Here is a 21638-nt window from a genome sequence, read left to right on the forward strand (position 1 = left end):
GTAAATGTTTGGCATGTGTTGGCGATAGTCACATTTGAAAATCCGAATCGGATGGTATGAGTTTCTTGTGGTGTTTTGGTTTCTTTTTCTCGTTAAAATGACTATTTTACACTGTCAGGATGTGCTTAGATCAAGCGATAAGAGATGCGAGAAACGCTTACGTTTGAGGTGGACGAGAGCCTCTTGAAGTAGTTGTAAAAAAACGTAGTCTGGCAACACTGCAGTCAAGGCTAGATAGGCTAAATACGTTTTTTTGCAACTACTTTTTACAGCTACGTCAAAATCCTAAATTAATCGCAAAAAGATGGTTTTGCGACTTCTTTTGCAACTATAGCTGGTTTTACCACTACTTTTACCACTACTTTTACCACTACAAAGCTTTAGCAAAGGTCCTGAAGTAATTGCATAAAAACGTATCGAGCCTACAGTCTAGCCTTGGTTGCAGTGTTGTCAGACTCCGTTTTTTTGCAATTACTTTCACAACTACTTCAGGGGGCGTGGACGAGACCATAATTAACTTTTACGTTTCACATTACGACAATGTTTAGCCCGATTCCATCACAAAGATTGCTGGAACAACGAGTGCATGTATGTTTACCAATTTATGTCTCTTTTGCGCTCTTTCGATTGAGAAAGTAGATTTTCAACGCTAAGATAATTTACAAGTTTTCTTGATCAATGCTACATGGATATTGGTCAGACAGCAGCATCAATCGAAGTATAAGTTATTCATTACAACTGCGGTAGATCTACCGACCTGGTCGAAAATGAATTTTGAGACGACGAAAGGATGATTTATAGAAATATTTCCAGCTTCACCAAGAAAACATCGAATCGGTTGTAACAAGCTAACGTTGTGACGAAGACTTTGAAAAGCCTTTCTGTCTTTGAAAAGGAAGATAGTAAACGATTTACATGTTCTGGTGTTCATGCAACGAGAAATTTATTTGAATTAAGTAAACTCGTCTTCCAAACCAATCATTTTCCCGCAACTCTACGAGCGCGGTGATGAACGACGATCGTATTTTCGACACAAAAAGTTATTATAAATTTTGAAATAACAACACGAATCATTCAGTTGATGATTTACGAGTTTGAGTAGTACGCCGATGATTTATGGTCGTGACAAACATTTTGTTGTTGAGGGCATTTACTGTCTGCGGTAATGAGTCGTATGTGACGGTACGCAAATTTCGTGTTTAATGACGGACAATTTTTGGTTTTAGTTCAATTATAGACATTCAGACAAGCAGGGAAGTGTGTACGAAACACAAGGGAACAGGACGTATTTTTGACAATTCTTGGCCTTGAAAATTCTATAAAATTTTTCAAAACTCATTTGTACTACCAACAATGACGTCACGCTATTTTATTGAACTTTTTACCTTCTGCGACAACGAAAAGTGCCAAAATTGACCCATATTTTCTCACACATCCCATCTGACTCTACAAGTAATTTGTGTTTCGAGAATTTCAAGAATTTTTGGAGAATTTTCAACAAGTTCTTGAACATAGGCCATGCAACGAGAGCATTAAAAGTCAGACTTGTTAACACTTACAATTGAATGCCTCAGACAGATTTTAGAGCCGAATGATTCCAACCACATATTAAGCCGCAATTTCGATGAGTATTTGCAGTATCAGTCGGCTCTTAGAGGTCCAATTGTATGTATTAAGAAAATGTTTCCTCTGGAAATCATAGTTTTCGCTTGCAATTGCTCAGTCAGTTACACTAAACTGCACATCCTCAATGAAAAAACATTGAAATGGAAATGGCTAGCCTGTGGTAATATCATTGCAAGAGTTGCACTCAACTAGTCTGTGAATCTGTGAATTGAGTTTAATATCTCTGCAGTTGCGCGTTGCTACTCTTGTTAGGGACTGTTCATAAAACACATTCAAACTCCTCTTCGGCTCTTTAGACTTGCGTCGTAAGAATAACTAAATTTTACCCAGATCTGGGATTGACTTGCGGAAAATATTCTACGCTCCACATGGACCGGCGTAAAATTGGTGCAGCTGGTTTTGCGAGTCGAAAGATGAAGATGAATGAAAGCTGAGCCAAAAAGAGGAAAGTAGTAATTCACCAGAAAACGGGTCATACAATAGATCAGTGTCAAATAGCGGTTTCTTCTCTCAAAAAGTGTCAAATGAGTTGCCAATTTCACAAAGCTAACCTCAGAAGATGTTTCGTTCACAGAGCCGCCCCTTGAAATGTATGAAAATTTGTGCGGCGTCTCACCATCCAATACTTTTTTTGTTCGATTTGAGCAAAGTATATAAACACTGAAGGTAATGCAGACCCACAGCGGATCAGAGAAATTACGGATCCAAACTTTCAGGTGAATTCATTTTCGTATGTTGTCTACCTTAGACTTGTGCAACATGACGGTCCTAAATCCTTCCAATTCACCACTAAATACAACTTGACGCAAACGAATTTTATGTGTGTGCAACATAACGCCACTAAATCACCACTAGATGCAACTTGACGCAAACGAATTCAATACGTGTGCAACATGACAGAGCTAAAATTCACCTGAAAGTTTGGATCCGTGTGTAACTGTGGATTTGCATTACCTTCAGTGTTTATATACTTTGGATTTGAGGTTAGCTTTGTGAAAATGACAACTTATTTGACAGCTCAAACGACATTGACAATGATCTATTAACACAATAAAGTTCTAGTTGAATTTTAAGTTTGACTACGACGACTTCTCTTCAAGTACGAACGTATTTTATGGACAGCGCCTACCACGAATTTAATTTTAGAAACGAACGCAAGATTCCATTAACATACAACATCGGGTGCATATTGTTTGGTCATTGAAACCGTTCTCGTTCGCGTGAGAATTTATTTTCAATTTTATGCATTGGATTTTGACTTGTTTTTAAGTTGAAGACGTTCGGAAAAGCAATGTCCTCTTGTTAGATGTTCAACATTGAACATTATCCTTTAATCAGAAGAGTTACCTTTACCTTTCATACATCCATCCAATACTCTGGGCCAGTTATAGGGGCAATTTTCACTTCTAGTCATTTTGCTGTGACAATTGAGTCAGCAAATTCTTCATTAAAATGTTCCGAAACTTAAATTGTCAAACTAGCAAATTAACCGAATCGATCCAAATACAACCCATTCACTCAGACCTCCTCAGTGGTGATGCAACATTAGATTTAATTATATCTTCTATTGCTGTTTTCGTTCGATATTTGCATACAATCAAAGGTTAACGACTTAAAACTTGTAAAGAACATTGCAATAAAACGCTGCTAAGCAATTCATTAATTCGAACTAGAAAACTTGTCATGGCAGAGTATTCTGTGACGCAAATCCCTGTGGGTATTTCCGAAAACAAATGACCAAAGTCAAGTAAGTGGGAAATACAGTGTGTTCCTCTGTAGGTTTGATTTCCTCTTAAAAAATTTCGTGGTAAGAGAGTTCCGTGAAGGATATTTACTGGTTAAAAAACGAGATAGACTGTGCTCTCTTACGGCTAACATTTTAAAGTGGAAAACAGACAATTTTAGATTTGTCAGAGTTTTAAAAGTCATCGAAATTCCCACTGGGAACTTCCCAGTCAATTAAGTACTTCTCAGTCTATGATTCTGTGGCGTAAAATTTGAATTGGCTAAAGCATATTCGAATTTTACGCCAAATTCAAATCAGTCAAAGCCACATACGTAAATAACAATTGGTGACGATTGGTCGAATGACGTTTTTCTACCGTGGGGAATAGAAATTTTCTCCCCCGAACTGTCATCTTAGTACATGTTTTGAAAAATGGTAACTCCTACCTTGCACATATGAAACACGTTGTGTTCATCTCTGGAAGAAAATCGAAAATTCCAACTCGCTCCACTCTGGACGTAAAAACCGTTTACCGAGAGGAAATTAGGAGCGATGCTTCGCTCTTATTAGAACTTCATATTTCTCCTAAAGTTAAGACAACGTTTTTCATTCATGCGAAGTGTGATTACCCGTTTTCTCCTCGAAGCAAATGGGACAGTTTGAGGAAGAAAATTTCACTGTCAAACAAAAGCGAACTGTCACCTCTGTTTCAGACAAACGTCAACACCTGCAGCACTTTAAGCATGACATGCATCAGGATCTCACGTTAGCTTTATGAAAAGGCACGGAACAGACCAGGTTTACCTGAACTGAAAATAGCAGAACTTTTTTGAGCTGAAACCCATAACAGAAACCTGATTGTATTTATCAGGTCCTGACCTGAGATCTAACATGTTGACCCGAAAATTTGTATGAAAAATTCAGACCCGACAGGTTTGATAAAAACCAGGTTCAGATCAGGTCAGATTTGTTTCCTAAAATTACCTGACCTGACCTAACCTGAAATTGCCGATCTCTGACCACGGTCGACCTATTTCGAGCTTTAACTTTAATAAATAAATTTCGGTAAATTTTGACATTTGCCCTTGCCGAAACAACACAAGGAACAGTAAGAGAAGGAGAAGTGAAACGGAGGCACAACGAGATACTTTGATTCAAAGTCTTTGAAGGATTGAAGCCAACCTTACAATCGGAATCGTCTAAAAATTTGCGGGACATCTGTTGCCGAATCGAAGAGCAACACTTACTTATCGTTTGGAACTGGCGTCACTGCGTCACAAACCGTATAGTAACGAATTCATTTTTAATTAACTACCAGAAACGTCTGTGCTCGTAACGGGCGGGCATATCAAATCATTGATAGACAGACGAAGGCAAATGTTTACCATTTTTTCGAAAAATTAGATGACGGAATTATAACAAAAACGATCTTTTTGGTCAGAGCCAAAACAAAGCGTTGAATTTGAATAAATTTGCAATAAATCGAGTACACAAGATAAGCACAGCAGAGTCGCTGGTAACCACAAAAAAAGGAAAAATCAACAAAAATCGTTACTCACTTTGTGGAATGCTATCGGAACGTTCCGATTTTTCGGTTGATTCATTTTCCTGCTTCTCATCTTCCGTGTGTGTCGGACTGGACGGTGCTGATGATGTACTCGGTACCGGACTCGACGATGCACTAACACCAACAGCTGGCGACACAATGTCAACGGAATGCTTTTTCACCTGTGCGTATTCCACCGGCGGACTACGCACCAAACAATTGTCACCTTCAATGAGATCGATGGATCGTTTACGATTTTCCGGAAATTCGTCGTTTTTGTTCACTGGGCTCGCCGTTTTTGTCGGTGGTTCGGCGTAATGTTTCACCGGACTGTACGGTTTGTTGGTTGGAATGGGTGGCGGTTGTTTCGTCGGACTGAGCGGTTTAATGATGCGAGGTTTTACTTCCGGCGGTACCATTTGGCGTACTGGTGGACTTGGCGGGGACTTTGGACGTACGGGTGTGTCAACGGATTTGGAAGCTTGTATTCGAGGTGTGGGTGGCGATTCGGAGGTAATGTCATTACTGGAATAGAGAACTGTTCCGGGAACAGTTCGGATTATATCACAACGATTCGGATCACTGTTGAATCGCGTCGTCCTGGCTTTCGTGAAATGGGATGTCCAATTTTTTTGCTTTTCAATCAGTTCCTTGGAATTAAATTTGCGTTCCGGTTTTTCCGGCTTCTCCGGCTTTTCGGATTTGAAACGCGACGTGTTCTGAATTTTCGACGGATCCCTTTTCGGTACGCCATTCGTGACCGCATTACCGATCGGATACTTTGTTCGTTTCGGTGACGGCGTTCGAATGTTGTCACGGTCGGGACTGGAATCGCCCAAAATGTCTTCTTTGCTGCTGGAATTTGTCATTTTTAAACTGAGTGCGGCTGGACGCGGTACTCGATTCTCGACGCCCAGTTTTTCGAATAGTGCACGAGCGTTGTTGAAACGCGTGGAATGGGATTCGGTTCGCACAACGGTTGTGGGTTGCTGGCAGTCTTTAATCGGTTCATTGGAATCCATTTCCACCGGCTTCCTTTGGAATAAATTCGCAATTTGCGATACTTTCGGTCCGGAAGACGAATGGTTCATTGCCTTTTCCATAGTCGGTGCCAAATATTACTTTGTCCTGCAAGTAAATAGAGAGAAAGGGTTAGATATGAGTCGCCAGTAAAACTTTTAATTTAATAATAAAATGACAGACGGTGGAAATCACCTTCCACCAATCTCACATAATACGATTACTGTTGGTTGGTGTATTTCGCCTCTAATCTCTACTATTCATTCGTTAACTAGTGGAATTACAAATTGCAGATAACGTAAAATTCTAAGAGAGTACACACCGTCTTATCATTGAAATACATTTTTTTGCTTTTCGCTGAATTTACAGCCCGAATTTCAATCGCTCATTATCAAATGAACAGACTCATATACACCTCCAATATAAAGACGAACAACAAAGTGATTAGAGTTAAAAATAAAAATGAATTCAGTCGCACAAGCATGTCTGATTATATTTTACACGTTTGGGGACTATAAAGGGACGTTACCGGCACGGTTTTCAGGTTTGGTAACAGCTGTCAAATTTATGAAAAATGAATTTTGTTGTCACCTGCCAATCATATGGTACAGCGAATCGCTGGATATAGGACTACAGTCTCAGAATTATAGTCGACTCTCGCTGAGAAGCTTCAATATTTATCGTTTTTAAGGTAGCAGTCGGCTATAAAAAATGTAAAAAAGGCTGCGGCTGGATGCTTTCTCGTTTTTGCTTGCTGTGTTTTTCATGTTCGACCATTTCATTTATCTTCTGCAACCCATGTTTCAGTATCTAAATGTAGTAAATTTACGCACTGACAGATCCGTTCATGTATTGTAGTACGTAAATTGACAGGTTTGTGCGCAATTCTAATATTTACGCATTAGTTCCACGGATTCTATTGGTATAGTAGTAGGTGCTTCATATATGTGTAATATGTGCAAGTTATGGCTGACGATCTGTTCTTGCATGAAAATTATAAGTCATTTGACTAGAATTGAGTTAATCAGTAATAATTTTGTCATTACAGTCATAGCACTGCTTCTAGCACGAACACTCATTTTTTTAACGTCAAAAGATCTCCAAATTTTCAAATATGTGTGCGTGTTCGATTGCATGTGTGTTTTTATTCACACCAAGAAATCGTGACTCCTGTCTTTACAAGAGAATGTAAGGCCTCGTTGATTGCATATGCTTCCGAATATTTGTTAAGTTCATGTTAGAAGCAGAGCTGTGTTACAGTAGATAAAATCTTGTTGCTAACTAGTTAGTTACTGTGGTTGTATTGCGCGCACGATGTGTTGCCGAACACGCAATGTAACATCTAGTATAGGCAATCTCACATCAAGTGCGCAAAACAGTTCCATTTACAAACTAGTTAACAAAATCGCTATTTCGTTTTGCAGGTACGTTTTTACTGACGAATAAGCAAGAAAAGTCCTAATTTTGTGCACAATGAGCGGACACAAGTAACTGAATCTGGCTTCAAGCCTCGGATCATTCTCTCCGATTTCGAACGTGAATAAGCCTCACTTAATTCACTTAAATCTCATTAGAGATTGCTCAGCTCTGGCCTGTTCAGGTGGCTAAGTTACTCATATTTAACGATTCGTTCGAAATACCACAACTCCACAATGATCTTTCCTAAGTTTAACTTGACGTTTACTGTCAATGAGGGTACCCAATTGCCGTATCATATTCGATCGGCTGAACAAATTTTCTAACAAGTCCAAGCAAAGTGATAATCAATTGAAGTGGATATTTCCACGTTTTTATATGAAGAGGTTGCGTCGATCGCTGAACTGTAATTATCGGACAAAATTGTAGCGCGATTTCAGTTCAAGTAAAATTTCGTCCTGAAATGTAGTTGGAGTTACCGATAGCCGCCATGTTCTTCTGCGATACGGCCCCATTGCATAATAGTGATCAGCGTAACCTCCTCATACACAACCTTGGATATTTCAATAAACAGCCGAAAGTTATGCTTGTGTCTGTCTATGTGTACAGAGTGATAATAAGGTGCCATTCGCAAATCTGCCAAGGCAAAATAACTTACATCGCATTGCTTAAGTGCTTTGGAGAGCTTTCGAAAGCTTTATGCTTCTTTTGGATTCCATTGGAAAAGTGGATGATTTTCAAGGAACTCTTCTCTCTCGAAAGCTCTGCAAATGCATAGACAAAAATGCGATATACCATTCTGGCTCAGCAGGCAAAAATTACACACGAAAGTAAGTACAAAGGAAAAGCTTCTGAAAAAGCATTGCTTCATTTTCGATGTTTTGCATACGTATGTGGAGTGGGGTGAAGATCCTCATTTCCAATGTTTATTATGTGTGTGTGTGTAATTGGTCCCTAACTGGTCCCTCAAGTTATGCTATTTGGTATACTTGACTATAATGTGTGTCTAAACTAATGGAGTCATTACTCTTAACACGCCATATCATTCGTCGACCGAAAAGAAACTTTGAAAAACATTTTTTGTTTAACCCATTGAATGTGCAATAACATTTCTGCAATTTATCGTGACACACAAAAATGATAATCCGAACAACCACAACAACAACGGGAAAAAATGTGTTTCACTTTCAATTTCGGTTAATAAAGATGTTTTATTGAACCGATTTCGCACTGACGAAAAAAAACGTTTACCAATTGGAAAATGAACAGAGGAAATTATTCATCGTAAAGCCTTCGTTAAACCGTTACTGATTTCGCGTAATATACCACTCGTGGTGTGCATACAATTAACTTACCATATTGAGTAAATTTCACTTTATGGATTCGAAAAAAATAAATAATTTTTGAACAAAAGTTATGAGCGATACGGTTTGATCGGCTAAAGTCCGAAATGTTTTGCCATACAAAAAAAAAAAATTTAAAAATAATTCGAAGAGAGAGAGAACAAAACAATTTTTTATATCATAAACACCATCGACTGTAACGGCACAGCGTCACAATTTATCGAAATATTTTATTATTATTACAGCAAAATGTAGTGTATCTCATCTCATGGATAGGTTACATTTATTTCGTTTTAATGTTCCGCGAACAAATTAATTTTCATCTAAGACATTTGTATACCGCAGCAAACAAAACTGTACTAACATTTCGACGCTGTACATAATATATTTCTTGTCTCAATGGAAAATAAAAAATTGATTAAATTCGTCAAAACGTACTGTACATACTCTACACCTTTTTTTTGCTATACACACAGTCGGTCTTATGTGATCGGTGCCGGATTATCGTTTTCAATGGACTGTGAGCACACCGAAATCTGTAGACCCATTTTCTATGAAAATCAATGAATAGAGTGAGTGTAACAGTCTCCGGACATGTACTCAAAATCTTGCATCTCTTTTATATTAAGTTTTTAATGCGCTGTAGTGCAGACCTAGTGTTATTTCATTGATAAACGTTTTTATGAATGAAAGAATAATAAGTATCTGACTACTAGTTACATGTCCGAAGACTGGTGGCGCTACCCTACGAAGTTGTGAACAGAAACCACAGAGATGCTAATATAACGACTGGGACGTCGTTATATATGTCTGATGACACCTGGTTTTCTGAGATAGAATTCAATTCATTTTCTCTCGACCAAATTCAAAATCATTCGACATATTCCTTCTATCCGTCGAGACAACCCAGTCGTTATATTAGCGTCTCTCTAACAGAAACAGTCTCCAAAAAAAAACATCAAATGAGAAGATTCTTTCTGGGACTAAGCTCTAACGGCAGATACCTAAATGCAGAAAAGGGTCATGTCTAATTAGCGAATTATAAGAAAGATGGAATTTCATTGATTTAAATTCGAAACATAGTTTGACGATGTTCACATAGATTTATTGACACTTCAGATGAAAAAACACCGTCAGCCTATTCGGAATGAACTTTCATTTTTCTTATAATTCACTAAATCAACACGTACCGTTTCTTAGCTATTCGTTTGGAGTTGGGTGTGAAAATTGAAATTTGGACTCACTTTGCATGCGGTGTACATTAGGCCAAGAATCATAAAGAAACAATAGTTAGTACGGTCGAAAAGGCTAAGTTGCCAATTGAGTTGTTTGTGAAATTGAAAACACTTTCCACTTTGAAAGCACAAAAAAACGTTTCAACTTTTAACTTGAATGGAAAATTTCCATTGGAAACTGAAGCTCGAATCAAGTATTTCTGCGCCCTCAGCAATCGCCCATTTTGCCCGTTAGTCAGCCGGCACCGCAGTAGATACAATGTACATAATAATATGTTACCACTTGAATCGAACATTTCTTAATAGCTGTTCGATGATAGAGAATAAAATTGAAGAATAATTTATCGATAAACAAAAGTACCTTTTTATTGAGGTGAAGAGCGAAATATTGCGATAAGAAACAACTTTTTTCTTCTTCCATTCGTTTGGTGTGTCTTGAATAGATGTGTGCACCGCCGATTTTACGCCGGCGCGCCGCCGATTTTTTGCTAAATTTTCGGCGCGCCGCCGCCGAAAAATAATAGCTCACGCCGCCGCCGCCGCCGATTGTATTTTCGTCGCGCCGAAATTTTGTACGTGTACTGCTTTCAACCATTTTAATGGGCGGTAATATAAAGTTAAATTGAAATATCTATACAAAAGTGTGTGCTTGAGTACAAGGTTTGAGCAAATGTTTATCTCTCTTAATTTATAAGTCAGGTTTCTTTATGCTGCTCAGCTAATACACTTATTACTTATAAATTTAAGTTTATCTAAATCTCTTACTTGCAAAAACCTTCTACTACGAACTCACTCCTACATAAAAGATGGACTAAAGACAACGGGAACGGTTATTGCATAAATCGAAAGATAATAGTAGTGAGTTTGCGTAAATGACATATAAATTATAAGTTGGAAATAACAAACCTGCAGAACATCTAGTATGATGATGTGACTTAAAATTTCCAACTTGTAAGTTGACTTATAGCTTATAGGTTATGAAGGATGGCTTACACGGTTTATCTTGCAAAAAAGCGGACGATGGATTCCAGGACATGATGAAGTTAATAAAATCTTTTCTCATGCTCAATCTGTTACAACCTCCGGGCATTTCTAGAGATGACGGTAAAAGACCGGACGTTGGGATTTTGTGCGATGTAACCATTAGATTAATTAGATAAATCAATCATCCAAAAAATCTGGATCAATTGCAGATAATGCTGAAAGATTCAAGCATAATCATTACATACGTTTAAAAGAAAAATTTTTATTTACACCTATTGCTTTTGAATCACTAGGTTGCATGGGTCCCGAAACAAGTACATTAATTAAGAAATTTTGTTCATTAATGAGAAAAGCTTCTGGCGAACAACGCTCCATGGATTACCAAATACAAAAGATTTCTATTGCAATTCAACGGAGAAACGCTAGTTGCATTTTGTGGACTTTGGGGCGTAACAGAGTTGATGATTTTTATTTATTGTAAATACTTGTTTTTGAAAAGATCGTTTTTTACTGGTTGCGCTTTGCAGCCTTCTCGCTTATATGTCATTTACGCAAACTCACTAATCATTCGTGGATTCATTAAATCAGATGTTTTTAAAATAAAAGGTCAGTGATTGTACATTCAAAATATAAATGGTGAGATATGTCTCGGTTGATTCCCCTTGTATAACCGTGGATTTACATAGCAACGTAAAAGTGACAGATGCAATATTTTTTAAATACTGCAACCCGAAATTTCATTCATAAAATTAAAATTATGAATGAAATTTCGAGTTGCCGTATGAGAAAATTTTTGCATCTGTCACTTTTACGTTGCTATGTAAATCCACAGTAAGTTGTTGATACTTCAGATCGCAAGATAGTAAGAATTCAGTGTTCGTAAAAAGGATTGCGCACGCTTTTTCAAATGTTTTTGCATTATTTTCGAAAATTTAGATTTTTTGTAAATTTATCGGCGCGCCGATCGGCGCACCGCCGCCGACTATAAATTTCTCTCGGCGCGCCACCGCCGATCCCTTACCAGTCGGCGCACCGCCGCCGATTATTTTAAGATCGGCGCACACCTCTAGTCTTGAATTTGAATTCATTTTGGAAATTAGAACATTCGGAAGAGAAAAAATTATTTTTTTCTTGAAAATATTATCGAAAAAAATTTGAATAAAGTCGACCAGTTAGCATTTTGTCAATAAACAACTGGCAATAAAATCGTAAAATATGATCAACTGACAGTGGCAGAGTGGTGATTTTATTGAAAAATGAGATATGAAAATTGAAAACAGACATCAAGAAACTTGTCATCACAACGAATTTTCTCTCTAAGTAAAGAAAATTAAGTCCAAAAATTCAGGCCCATAACCTGAGTTCAAGCACACAATCTTAAAAAGTCCTCTGTTCGTCATTTGAAATGGATGGAAATTGTTGGTATAGTTGTGTGGTATCAGAGCTGTGTGTCCCTAAAGGTGTCCCAGAGGTGCCATAAATGACCATTCACAAAACGTAAGTTTCACTGCTACATCAAATGACAAATTAGCTTGACCAAAACAAAGTTATCAAATTTCGTCGAAAGAAAAACAGTTTTATCAGGGAATTTGGTTTGGAAATGATTAGGTAAAATTTACGACTTTCACACGTAGGTACAATAAAAGTAGAGAGAGTGAGATGGATAGAGAGATCGTTTGAGTCACTAAGGAAGATTTTCATTAATTGATTAATTCCTTTGTCAATGTCCTACTCAAACAACAAAGTCAATGGACATAAAAGCTACTGGACTGTTGCCGGTCTAAAGAAGTTCCAAACTTTTCTGAAAACAATGGAAAATTGGATGGAACGGAACAGCGCCTCTAATTGAACTTCATCAATGTCGCATTAAACAACTGTCTTACTCATGTAAAAACCGTTTCCAATCTAATCAATCGCGATAAGTTGATAAAAAACAAACAATCAGTCGGAAGTGTTCCAACACCAATGCGTGTACAACACCCGTAAACACAACGAACAAATTAATCGTTTAATCGCCTTATTTGATTACAACGAAAATCCAGTAATTTAGTCAATTGAAGCATGTATCATCAAAAAGTGTTGCTTTGCCTTGTGGCCCTAACAACCGTTTTTGTGTCCGTTGTCTGTGCCAAGGGAAATTGTACATTGGTCGACTGTTTATCCACTTTGAATCAAAGTGCTTGTGCAGCGAATGGTAAATTTCTGGAGATTGATACAACAATCAGTTGTTGTCCGAGATGCCGACGAGGAGTGGGTAAGTAGCTGTGTGGTATTTCGCTGTCGTTGTTGCTTTAGTATTAAGTCAAACCATCCTATCGCGTTGTCTGAGTGCTTTGGATAGTTTTCGAAAGCTTTGTACTTGTTTTGGATTCCATTGGAAAAGTGGATTACAAAATAAGCTTAAAGCTGACGAAAGATTTTCAAAAGCAAAGACACAAATGTGACAAGATCGATAGCATGACCTCTCTATTACTCTTTATGAAGCACAGTGTTGCACACTGTCTTTGGTCTTCGTTGTACATCATAGCAATAGGCGACTAAATTCCTATTGTCACTACAGATTTGAATGTCAAAGGGTGCAACGAAATAGTCTCCTGTTCACCTGGTCTGCAATGCCTAAATGGAACATGCATACTGGATAAAAGTAACTGAAATGTTTGTCTTTGACCTTTTTTTCTTGAATAATTTGCTTCTCGCCCAGGCACATGCTCTTACACGTATCATTTACAACATCTACAACAATTGCCACAATGTGAAAATGATGGAACTTTTGCTGCTAAGCAATGCCGAGGTGACAAGGTGCTGGGACGGTTAGTTAGTAGAATAGGAAGGGTTTGACGGCCCATTTTCGAGAAGCAAAATTTTTGTTAATTCTCGAAATTGAATGAAAATCCATCCGTCGCATGAATTCTTCGAGAATTTTCAACAAATTTGCTTCTCGAAAATTGGCTCCTTGAAGTGGTCTGGTCGATTCGAAGGATTTTATGACATTTACTTGAAACTCTTCCTATGGTCTTAGATGTTTTTGCTACAGCGATGACGGAAAACGGATATTCGGATTGGATTGGCACAGTAACTCTGATAGCATGACCTGCGGTAGATTAATTTTTTTGTTTTTCATTTCACTTCAAACCGACAAGATTACAGTCAATTCCACAAAAACTAGCTTGCAGTCGTCATCGCTACCAATTGGAATCGGACGGCAAAATATCGACACTGCACTGTACGCGTAACGGTAACTATGAACCGTTGCAATGTGATTCGGGTATTTGCTGGTGTGCCGAAGAGAAGACCGGTCGAATAGTCGATGGAACGAGGGCTGTTCCTCAAACTTTGTGGACCCAGTTGCCATGTTGTAAGCATATTAGTGTCCTATTTGCCTGAATGGTAGGTTGTCTAATGTTTCCTTTCAAGACAATGCAACCGAATTGGGAACGGAATACCTTCGACAATGTGAAAGCATTGCGTATGCACAGAATGTTTTACGGGAAAAACTGTCAAAGCACGGAACAGTCAGTGTGTCGATCGTTAAAGCTCAATGCGATTTCGACGGCAGTTACGGCACATATTCGATAAGTAGCAACATGTAAGGAATTAGACCCGAATGCCAAGATAAAGTGGTCTCATGAGTGTTTGATAGGAACGTTCGCTCTCAGACTATAGAAATTTGTTTTCTTAAATATTCTTCTCTGCCACTAAAAGATACTTTGGCCAAAACGGCTTGCCTAGAGCTGAACGGGTCGACCTTTTTCGAAGCCTTGCGAATGACTCAAGCAACATTTTCTAAGTCCGAAAATCAATAAATTTTCCGGTCGGGTTTTTCGAGTTTCTAAGCGACCCGCTCAGCTCTAGCACCTGCTACACTTAGCCTAAATCATCCATTTCTATTTTAAACAGAGCATCTTGTATGTGGAGAGACGGTACAAGAATTGGTGCCTACGCAACAAACGCAAATCAGGTGTCCAAAATGAATTGCAGTAAGTCCAGTGAAATCATTCTCCAAATTTACCTCCCCAACGAATTTGTTTACCAACGATAAACGAGATGAGAAATCTTTATTTTCGATTTATACAGATTGCGCAAGAGATCAACTCCATTTCGAAGCAATGTCAATGCAAATGCCGCTCGTTTGTGACGGATATGGTAACTACGAATCGATACAGACGTTAAATGGCGATCTGTTTTGCGTGGACAGAGATGGATTTAGTGTAACGAATTATTTAAGCGATATGCCCAGTTGTAGTGACCATTTGTATTATGAATACTTTTAGTGTGTATGGTTATGGGTAACGCCGTAACGTGTAACGTACAACGAAATAAAATTTTGTTTTGAGCTGAAGATGATGTGTAAGACTTTCCCTTTTGCAACAAAACAAAATTTCCCTGGTTTCAACTTGAGTAGTTTTCTTGCTGATTCACATTCAACAATCCAAACAAAAACTAAGTGCAGTTCTCCTTTGCTACATAACCGAAACACAATGTAGCACAAAGCCTATGTATCTTGCCTAACATGCAGGTGGATTTCATTGGTTGAAGCAATCCCGTGAGAAATTTCAACCAATCTCTAATGAAAGTCAAAGTCAATTTGAACCTGACGAACCTATTACAAACAAGTGTTGTCTGTTACCGATAACGACTGCAGGATAAGCTCTGATTAGTGTAGCATTATATAGTAAAAGGCAGGTTCTACAAAATAAAGTAAAAGATTTGAAATCTATTGAAGTACTTAGTACTTAGAAATACTTAGTACTTACAAGTACTTAGCACTTACAAGTACTTAGTACTTACAAGTACTTAGTACTTACAAGTACTTAGTACTTACAAGTACTTAGTACTTACAAGTACTTAGTACTTACAAGTACTTAGTACTTACAAGTACTTAGTACTTACAAGTACTTAGTACTTACAAGTACTTAGTACTTACAAGTACTTAGTACTTACAAGTACTTAGTACTTACAAGTACTTAGTACTTACAAGTACTTAGTACTTACAAGTACTTAGTACTTACAAGTACTTAGTACTTACAAGTACTTAGTACTTACAAGTACTTAGTACTTACAAGTACTTAGTACTTACAAGTACTTAGTACTTACAAGTACTTAGTACTAAGTACTTATAATGAAGTACTAGATCCAATAGTAAAACTGCTGATATGTTTGTCTCCCAACAAAACGAGTTCATCAAAAACCTTCAGTCTCGTTTGTAATTTATACAGCCGAAATGACGTCCGTTTTGTTCTTCAGATCGAATTAATGGCATACAATGTTGCGCTTATACAATGTAAATATTAAATAATTTTCGAAACAAAACTTTTTTTTTACTCTTTCGGCTATAAAAATTCGCACACACACGATGATGTAATCAATGGAATAAATAAAAAATAAAATTGAATTTCTAAGATAATATCCCGCCCACATTACAATCAAATTACGAACAGGTAGTCCAAAATATAATACGTGTTTCGATAAATGAAATGAAACGAATAAGATGGCAATTGAACGATAATTTGTCACTTGAAACGGAAAAAAAATTTGACGAAAAAAACAACAACTCCGAAATCAATTGTTAATTTCTTGACTTTATAATGCCTTCAAAAGCAGTTAAAATGCCACAGCACTTGTGTTTTCCGAAGACGAGAAAAATACACGCGAATTTAAACGCTTTTCGTCACGTACAATTTGATAATGGTTTCGCTTGACATTTTTTTTTATTTTATGAGAAACAATAAACACACAAGCTTGCAATGTTTACATGTTTCGACAACCAAGAAAAAGTGTTTGGTTTACCTTCAACCAACAGCCGTAAATTCATTTTTTTTGGTGAATTATAAACAAAATGTTTGTGGAAGTTAAATCAACTTTGAAATTAATTAGGATGTGTATACGTACGAACAGTCAATTCAATCGATTGCTACATTTGATTGAAACTTTAAGAAGGTGTGACTGGTGTAATTGAGCAAATGGAGAATTGGTTGGACTGTCCAATTAAAAACATTTTTACAATCAAAGCATAGACACCAGTCAGGCTAACTAGAAATGACTGAAAGGTCCTTAAAAGACAATATGGCCTCACATACGACAAAATAGGGAAAGTAAATTGAAGCAGACGATTAGTCTCGGTTCCACCTACATCCCCGTTAAGCTATAATGTCGCACACGAAATGCCTTTAATGCAGCTAAAATCTAAGTGGCTCGATCATGAGAGAAATTGAAAACATTGGAAAATTTGGTGTCTGAGTCTCACAAGATATAAAGACATCGTCTGTACTCAGTAGCAACTTATAGGATGTCAATATGACGTATTAAACGTCAAATAAAAATAAATATCCGAAGTAGTCACAAGGAAATTGATTTTTATTTAAATATATTTTCACTCTGATAGAATTATGACTAAAACGAATTTGGTGACTAATTCGTATATCTATTTTCGTTTGACGTTTAAAACGTCACTTTGACAGATGGAATAGACCGACTTTTCATACTCACAACAGTCTCATAGGATGTCAACTTAGGAAAGTTTTCAAACTTTCACAAGCCACACACTAGTTCATCTATATTGTGTTGAAGTTGCTAAACAAAAAGATGAACCAATCATTCTTATGTTTGGTTAACATCGAATTCTGAACATTCATCACATCAACAACGAATCCGTGTCATTAGAAGTTGGAAATACGCGACGAAGCCAGCACTAGTAAGGAAAACTTGTTCAAAAAAAAACTTTTTTTTGGCACACGATGTGCATTGTCGGCCTACGGCCTCGAGTGATACTATCACTGTGATAGTCTATGCATCTAGTACTTAATTTTCCAACTTTTTTCCTGAGGAAAACACAACGTTTTTCGCTAAAACGCCTTCCGAAGTTTCAGCAGAGTGAGTGGAGAAAATCAACATTTTCTCACCAGTGTCGTGAAAAAATCACTTGGCGGCATAAACACCTATTTCTCATCAGGCCGTGGAGGTAGTGGTACTAATAAATGCTCAAAGTGAACTATATAAATTTGCACACGAACAATTCTAGCGAATCATAATTGAAATGTAATTTCAATTCATCACCAACTTTGCCGAGCACCAAGCAAGCAAGCTAAACAGATTGTTTTTCACATTAGCGTCTGACATCTAGAGAAAAATCGAGGCAATGTCTTAAGTTGCTGAAGCTTCGTTTTCCTCTCATTCCTAGATCCTATTCCTTTGTACGGTAAAATGGAAACATTCGGCGTAGTTCTTCTAATTTTACAATAATCCCCCAACGACACAAACGTCTGTCTCCTTCTAAGTTGTCTGAAGTGATTCTCACCTCCAGAATAACGGTCTTAGTGTTTTGTGTTGAATAATCTTCACTTAGGTGAATCAGCTACCAAACTGAGTATGGCCTGAGAGTCATCCATTTCTTCGAAGAAAAACAAAAACCGAAATACGATTCACAGATTCGAATTTGAAATTGGATCGACCGCATGCTCGTTCCAACTGCAATTATATATTTTTAGCAATTCATCAATATTGATGCAAATTAAAAACGAAAATTCGATCAAATTCCAAATTTTCAAACATAAATTTAACTTCACGACCTAATTTCGATAATGGCTGGGTGCTACATTATTCAGTGTGTTCAGCATATAAGTTTGAGAGACATTCACTCCGGTTGTTATACCGATCCGATATTATACACAAAACATTTTGTCGAATAAATAAAATGCTTTTTTTCCGAGGCATTTCATGCGGTTGATTATATGGCTGGGTTAATGACTTTTAATATTTTAAATCGGCTCTGTAATAGACGGATATGAATGTCGGATTGATAATGATTTTTTCATTGGCTTAAAAGTAGAAATTAACGAAGAAAGTCTGTCTGTATTGCAGTACATGTCTACCGAACGTACAACATTCGAAAATTATATCCGAATATCGGACTCAATCAATGTGATGTAAAAATCGATTTTTTATCAAAATTACGAAAAGAATGGGGAAAAATTGACCGATAATATGGGCGCATTATGTATCGCGGCCTGCAGATATACCTAGATTATGTGGATATACACATTACACCGTTTTTATGAGTTTATAATTACATGGCTTTCGGGCAGTGTGTTGTATGTTGATTTAATTCTAATTTGACTTAAATTGATTGATTGCAAAACGAAAGCCGGTTCTCTAAATAGCTTTTTTTTGGTTAATTTTTGAATTGTAATTTGTGCACGTTCGGATTAACAAATTCAACATTATACTTGAACGCTGTTAACGCTCATTTGAAGTGACGGATTGGTTCAAGGTTTCCGACTTTATATTTCTTTTTCCACTTGCTTTTCACAGTAACCAGCCCATTAAACGTGTACGATAAATCATAATGAACATGTGGCCCATCTGGAGAAATTTGGAAGGTATCAGCTTACAAATTACCTGACGACGTGGAAAGTTAATTTTCAGAAATTTCTACGACATGCTGCAGCGGACATTAAAAAAACATTTTGTTTTAGAAGAAGTTATTATTTGATGAGTTCGGATGAAGTGAAATTAGTCGAAAACAACGCCCAAAAAAATCTTCCCGCTAGATTATACGTGTCCCTCTACCCTCTGGTTATACTACGGTTAATTTTCTTCACATCAGTCATCAAAAACGTTAATTTGTTACACAATTTTTCAAAACATTTAATAATTCAGTGGAGAAAATTTCTGATTTCTCCTGTCAAAACTAAAAGGGTCGAAAATGGAGATTTTCTACCCCGAACTGTCATCAAACAAAGCGTCAACAAATAGTTAATGTTTCAACGAGGGAAACAAGTTGGAAATTGAATTTTAATTGTGTTGTCGCCAGAGCTCAGCACAAGTCAAGTCATCCGAAAAAATGCAATTTCCAAATTTATTTTCGAGATAAACCCATCGTTTTTCACAACAATTGCTTCCGAAGTTTCACCCGAGGGGAGAAAATAACTATTTTCTCGTCTGCATTGTGAAAAGACCATTTTTCTCATGACCTTTTGAGTGTTGAAAGAAGATATGAGATCTCATAAATCTATGATAAAAACAACGAAGTACTAGATTTTCTAGCAAACTTATTGTTTCAAACTAAATACTTATCACAAGTGAAGTAATAGATCTAATGACTTTGTTGCGATATGCTTGACATTACTAAAAAGGCTATGCAAACTACTAATTTAGTACAAATACAAACAAACAATGCTCCCAATCAAAAACAGAACTATTTAAACGTGAACTTCCTACCTCTATCTGATGACAGCAATTTTACTGTCTGATTTTTTGATTGATTTGACCGAAGTATTTTCAAGATATTGATGCGAAATCTTCTACTTCATTTCGCTGAACATGTCCTTTGCTATGGCTGCATTAGCCTTAGCTTGTCATTTATTTTTGAAGACTTATCGATAACCGATGACAGCCGTCCGTAACAGGTTAAATGAATTAAATATAAAATGCAAACAAACAAAAAACTTCGTTCTTTAACCACCTTCAATGGTGATGAGTTTTCGCATCCACTATATACCACCGCTCATTTGTTTGTAAATATTTCACGATGGAATTAGGTGCGGTTCTCACATTTACTCATTATCGTTATTATTATAGTGACTGGATGAAATGCGGGTTCAACACTGCCGCGACTTTTTTTTTAATTCTTTTTTTTGCTTCTTTTCCATTTCAACAAAAAAAACATTTTCGCTTGTAATTTTAAAAGTTTTACTTTCAAAGCAGTCAGTGTATATGGTTCTCACGCATCTGTTGGTTTTAATATTAAATTTTTGTGTGTATGGCTTCTTCGTTCCAAGGTTTGTTATACGATATGTGTGTTATATCCACATGTTGGACTAACGACCTGTGTACCATAATTATTGTGATTCTGATTATGTCACAGTCAGAACACGGCAATGAATTGTTTGTAGGCGTTTTTTTTTCACTTCTTTTTTCATTTCTTCGTTTTAATTTTATTTGTACAAACAATGAATTTCCTATGTTAATGGTGTGATATGTTGACGGGGATTTAGGTGGTGTAAATCGACGCGCAAAGCACCTTGGTAAAAAAGTACGAAAATCGCAAGGGGTTGGACTGGACAGGAATATTTTTCGTTTAGAGACCTCACTAACAGTCTGAACCACGCCTCGAAGTATGCAAATACTCTCTGATGAAGTTAGGTGCGTAATTGTTATCTCGCCTAAATGTAGGCAAGACATTTTGCACACAAATTCATCTTATTTGGGTTAAATACGTCATACGAGTCATTCAGTGTGCCACCATACACACTGCAACCATTCAAATTATGAAGCTTAAGCTTAGGTGGTAACGTCCTTAAGCTCACTTAAGCTTCAGTAAGATAAAATCAAACTTCTCAATCCCCATTGTCGTTTGATAGTTTCAAAAATAACAAAGTATTGGGCTTACCACTGGTGAGTCACCAGTCCCTGGACATGTACCAGTAGACGGACACCTATTGTTCTTTCAATTGTACAGTTTTATAAGAAAGCAAGAACAATAGATTTCCGACAACTGGTACATGCACAGAGACTGGTCGGATATATTTAACAAGAAAAGTCCATCTAATGACCTCACGAGCAATCTATTCAGTTGATTGGGCCAAAAAATTATTTTCTATATCGAAATGAGCGTCAATGTTACTGTGTCTAATGCGATTTTAAAGGTTAAAACGCAACATTTACCATCCATTAAAGGTATGGTAATACAATTAAGGAAACATATTGAAAGAAAGTTATTAAAAATGTAGCGAACTGGAACGCTA

At 37.0% G+C, this 21638-nt stretch overlaps 2 protein-coding genes across 9 annotated transcripts in view; one reads left to right on the forward strand and one right to left on the reverse strand.

Annotated features, from left to right (window-relative positions):
- LOC119077363 (neurabin-1) overlaps positions 1-21638 on the reverse strand; it is a 72524-nt gene that overhangs the window by 33745 nt on the left and 17141 nt on the right. For 6 of the 8 annotated variants that reach the window (XM_037184541.1, XM_037184540.1, XM_037184542.1 and 3 more), the window contains one exon: positions 4912-6026. In XM_037184541.1, coding sequence (XP_037040436.1) covers positions 4912-6001 — 1090 coding nt within the window. In that variant the 5' untranslated portion in view covers positions 6002-6026. Of the gene's footprint in view, positions 1-4911; positions 6027-8689; positions 9034-21638 lie in introns of those variants that run through there. The other 2 variants (XM_037184545.1, XM_037184543.1) reach the window with 1 other exon arrangement.
- Positions 12835-15289, forward strand: LOC119077400. The gene is made up of 8 exons (XM_037184607.1): positions 12835-13150; positions 13457-13540; positions 13598-13706; positions 13916-13992; positions 14063-14251; positions 14311-14482; positions 14794-14873; positions 14971-15289. Exons 1-8 carry the CDS (start codon positions 12958-12960, stop codon positions 15165-15167), a joined length of 1101 nt encoding a protein of 366 aa, XP_037040502.1. The 5' UTR covers positions 12835-12957; the 3' UTR covers positions 15168-15289.

The sequence above is a fragment of the Bradysia coprophila genome, unplaced genomic scaffold (assembly GCF_014529535.1).
Source record: "Bradysia coprophila strain Holo2 unplaced genomic scaffold, BU_Bcop_v1 contig_235, whole genome shotgun sequence".
NCBI lineage: Eukaryota > Metazoa > Arthropoda > Insecta > Diptera > Sciaridae > Bradysia > Bradysia coprophila.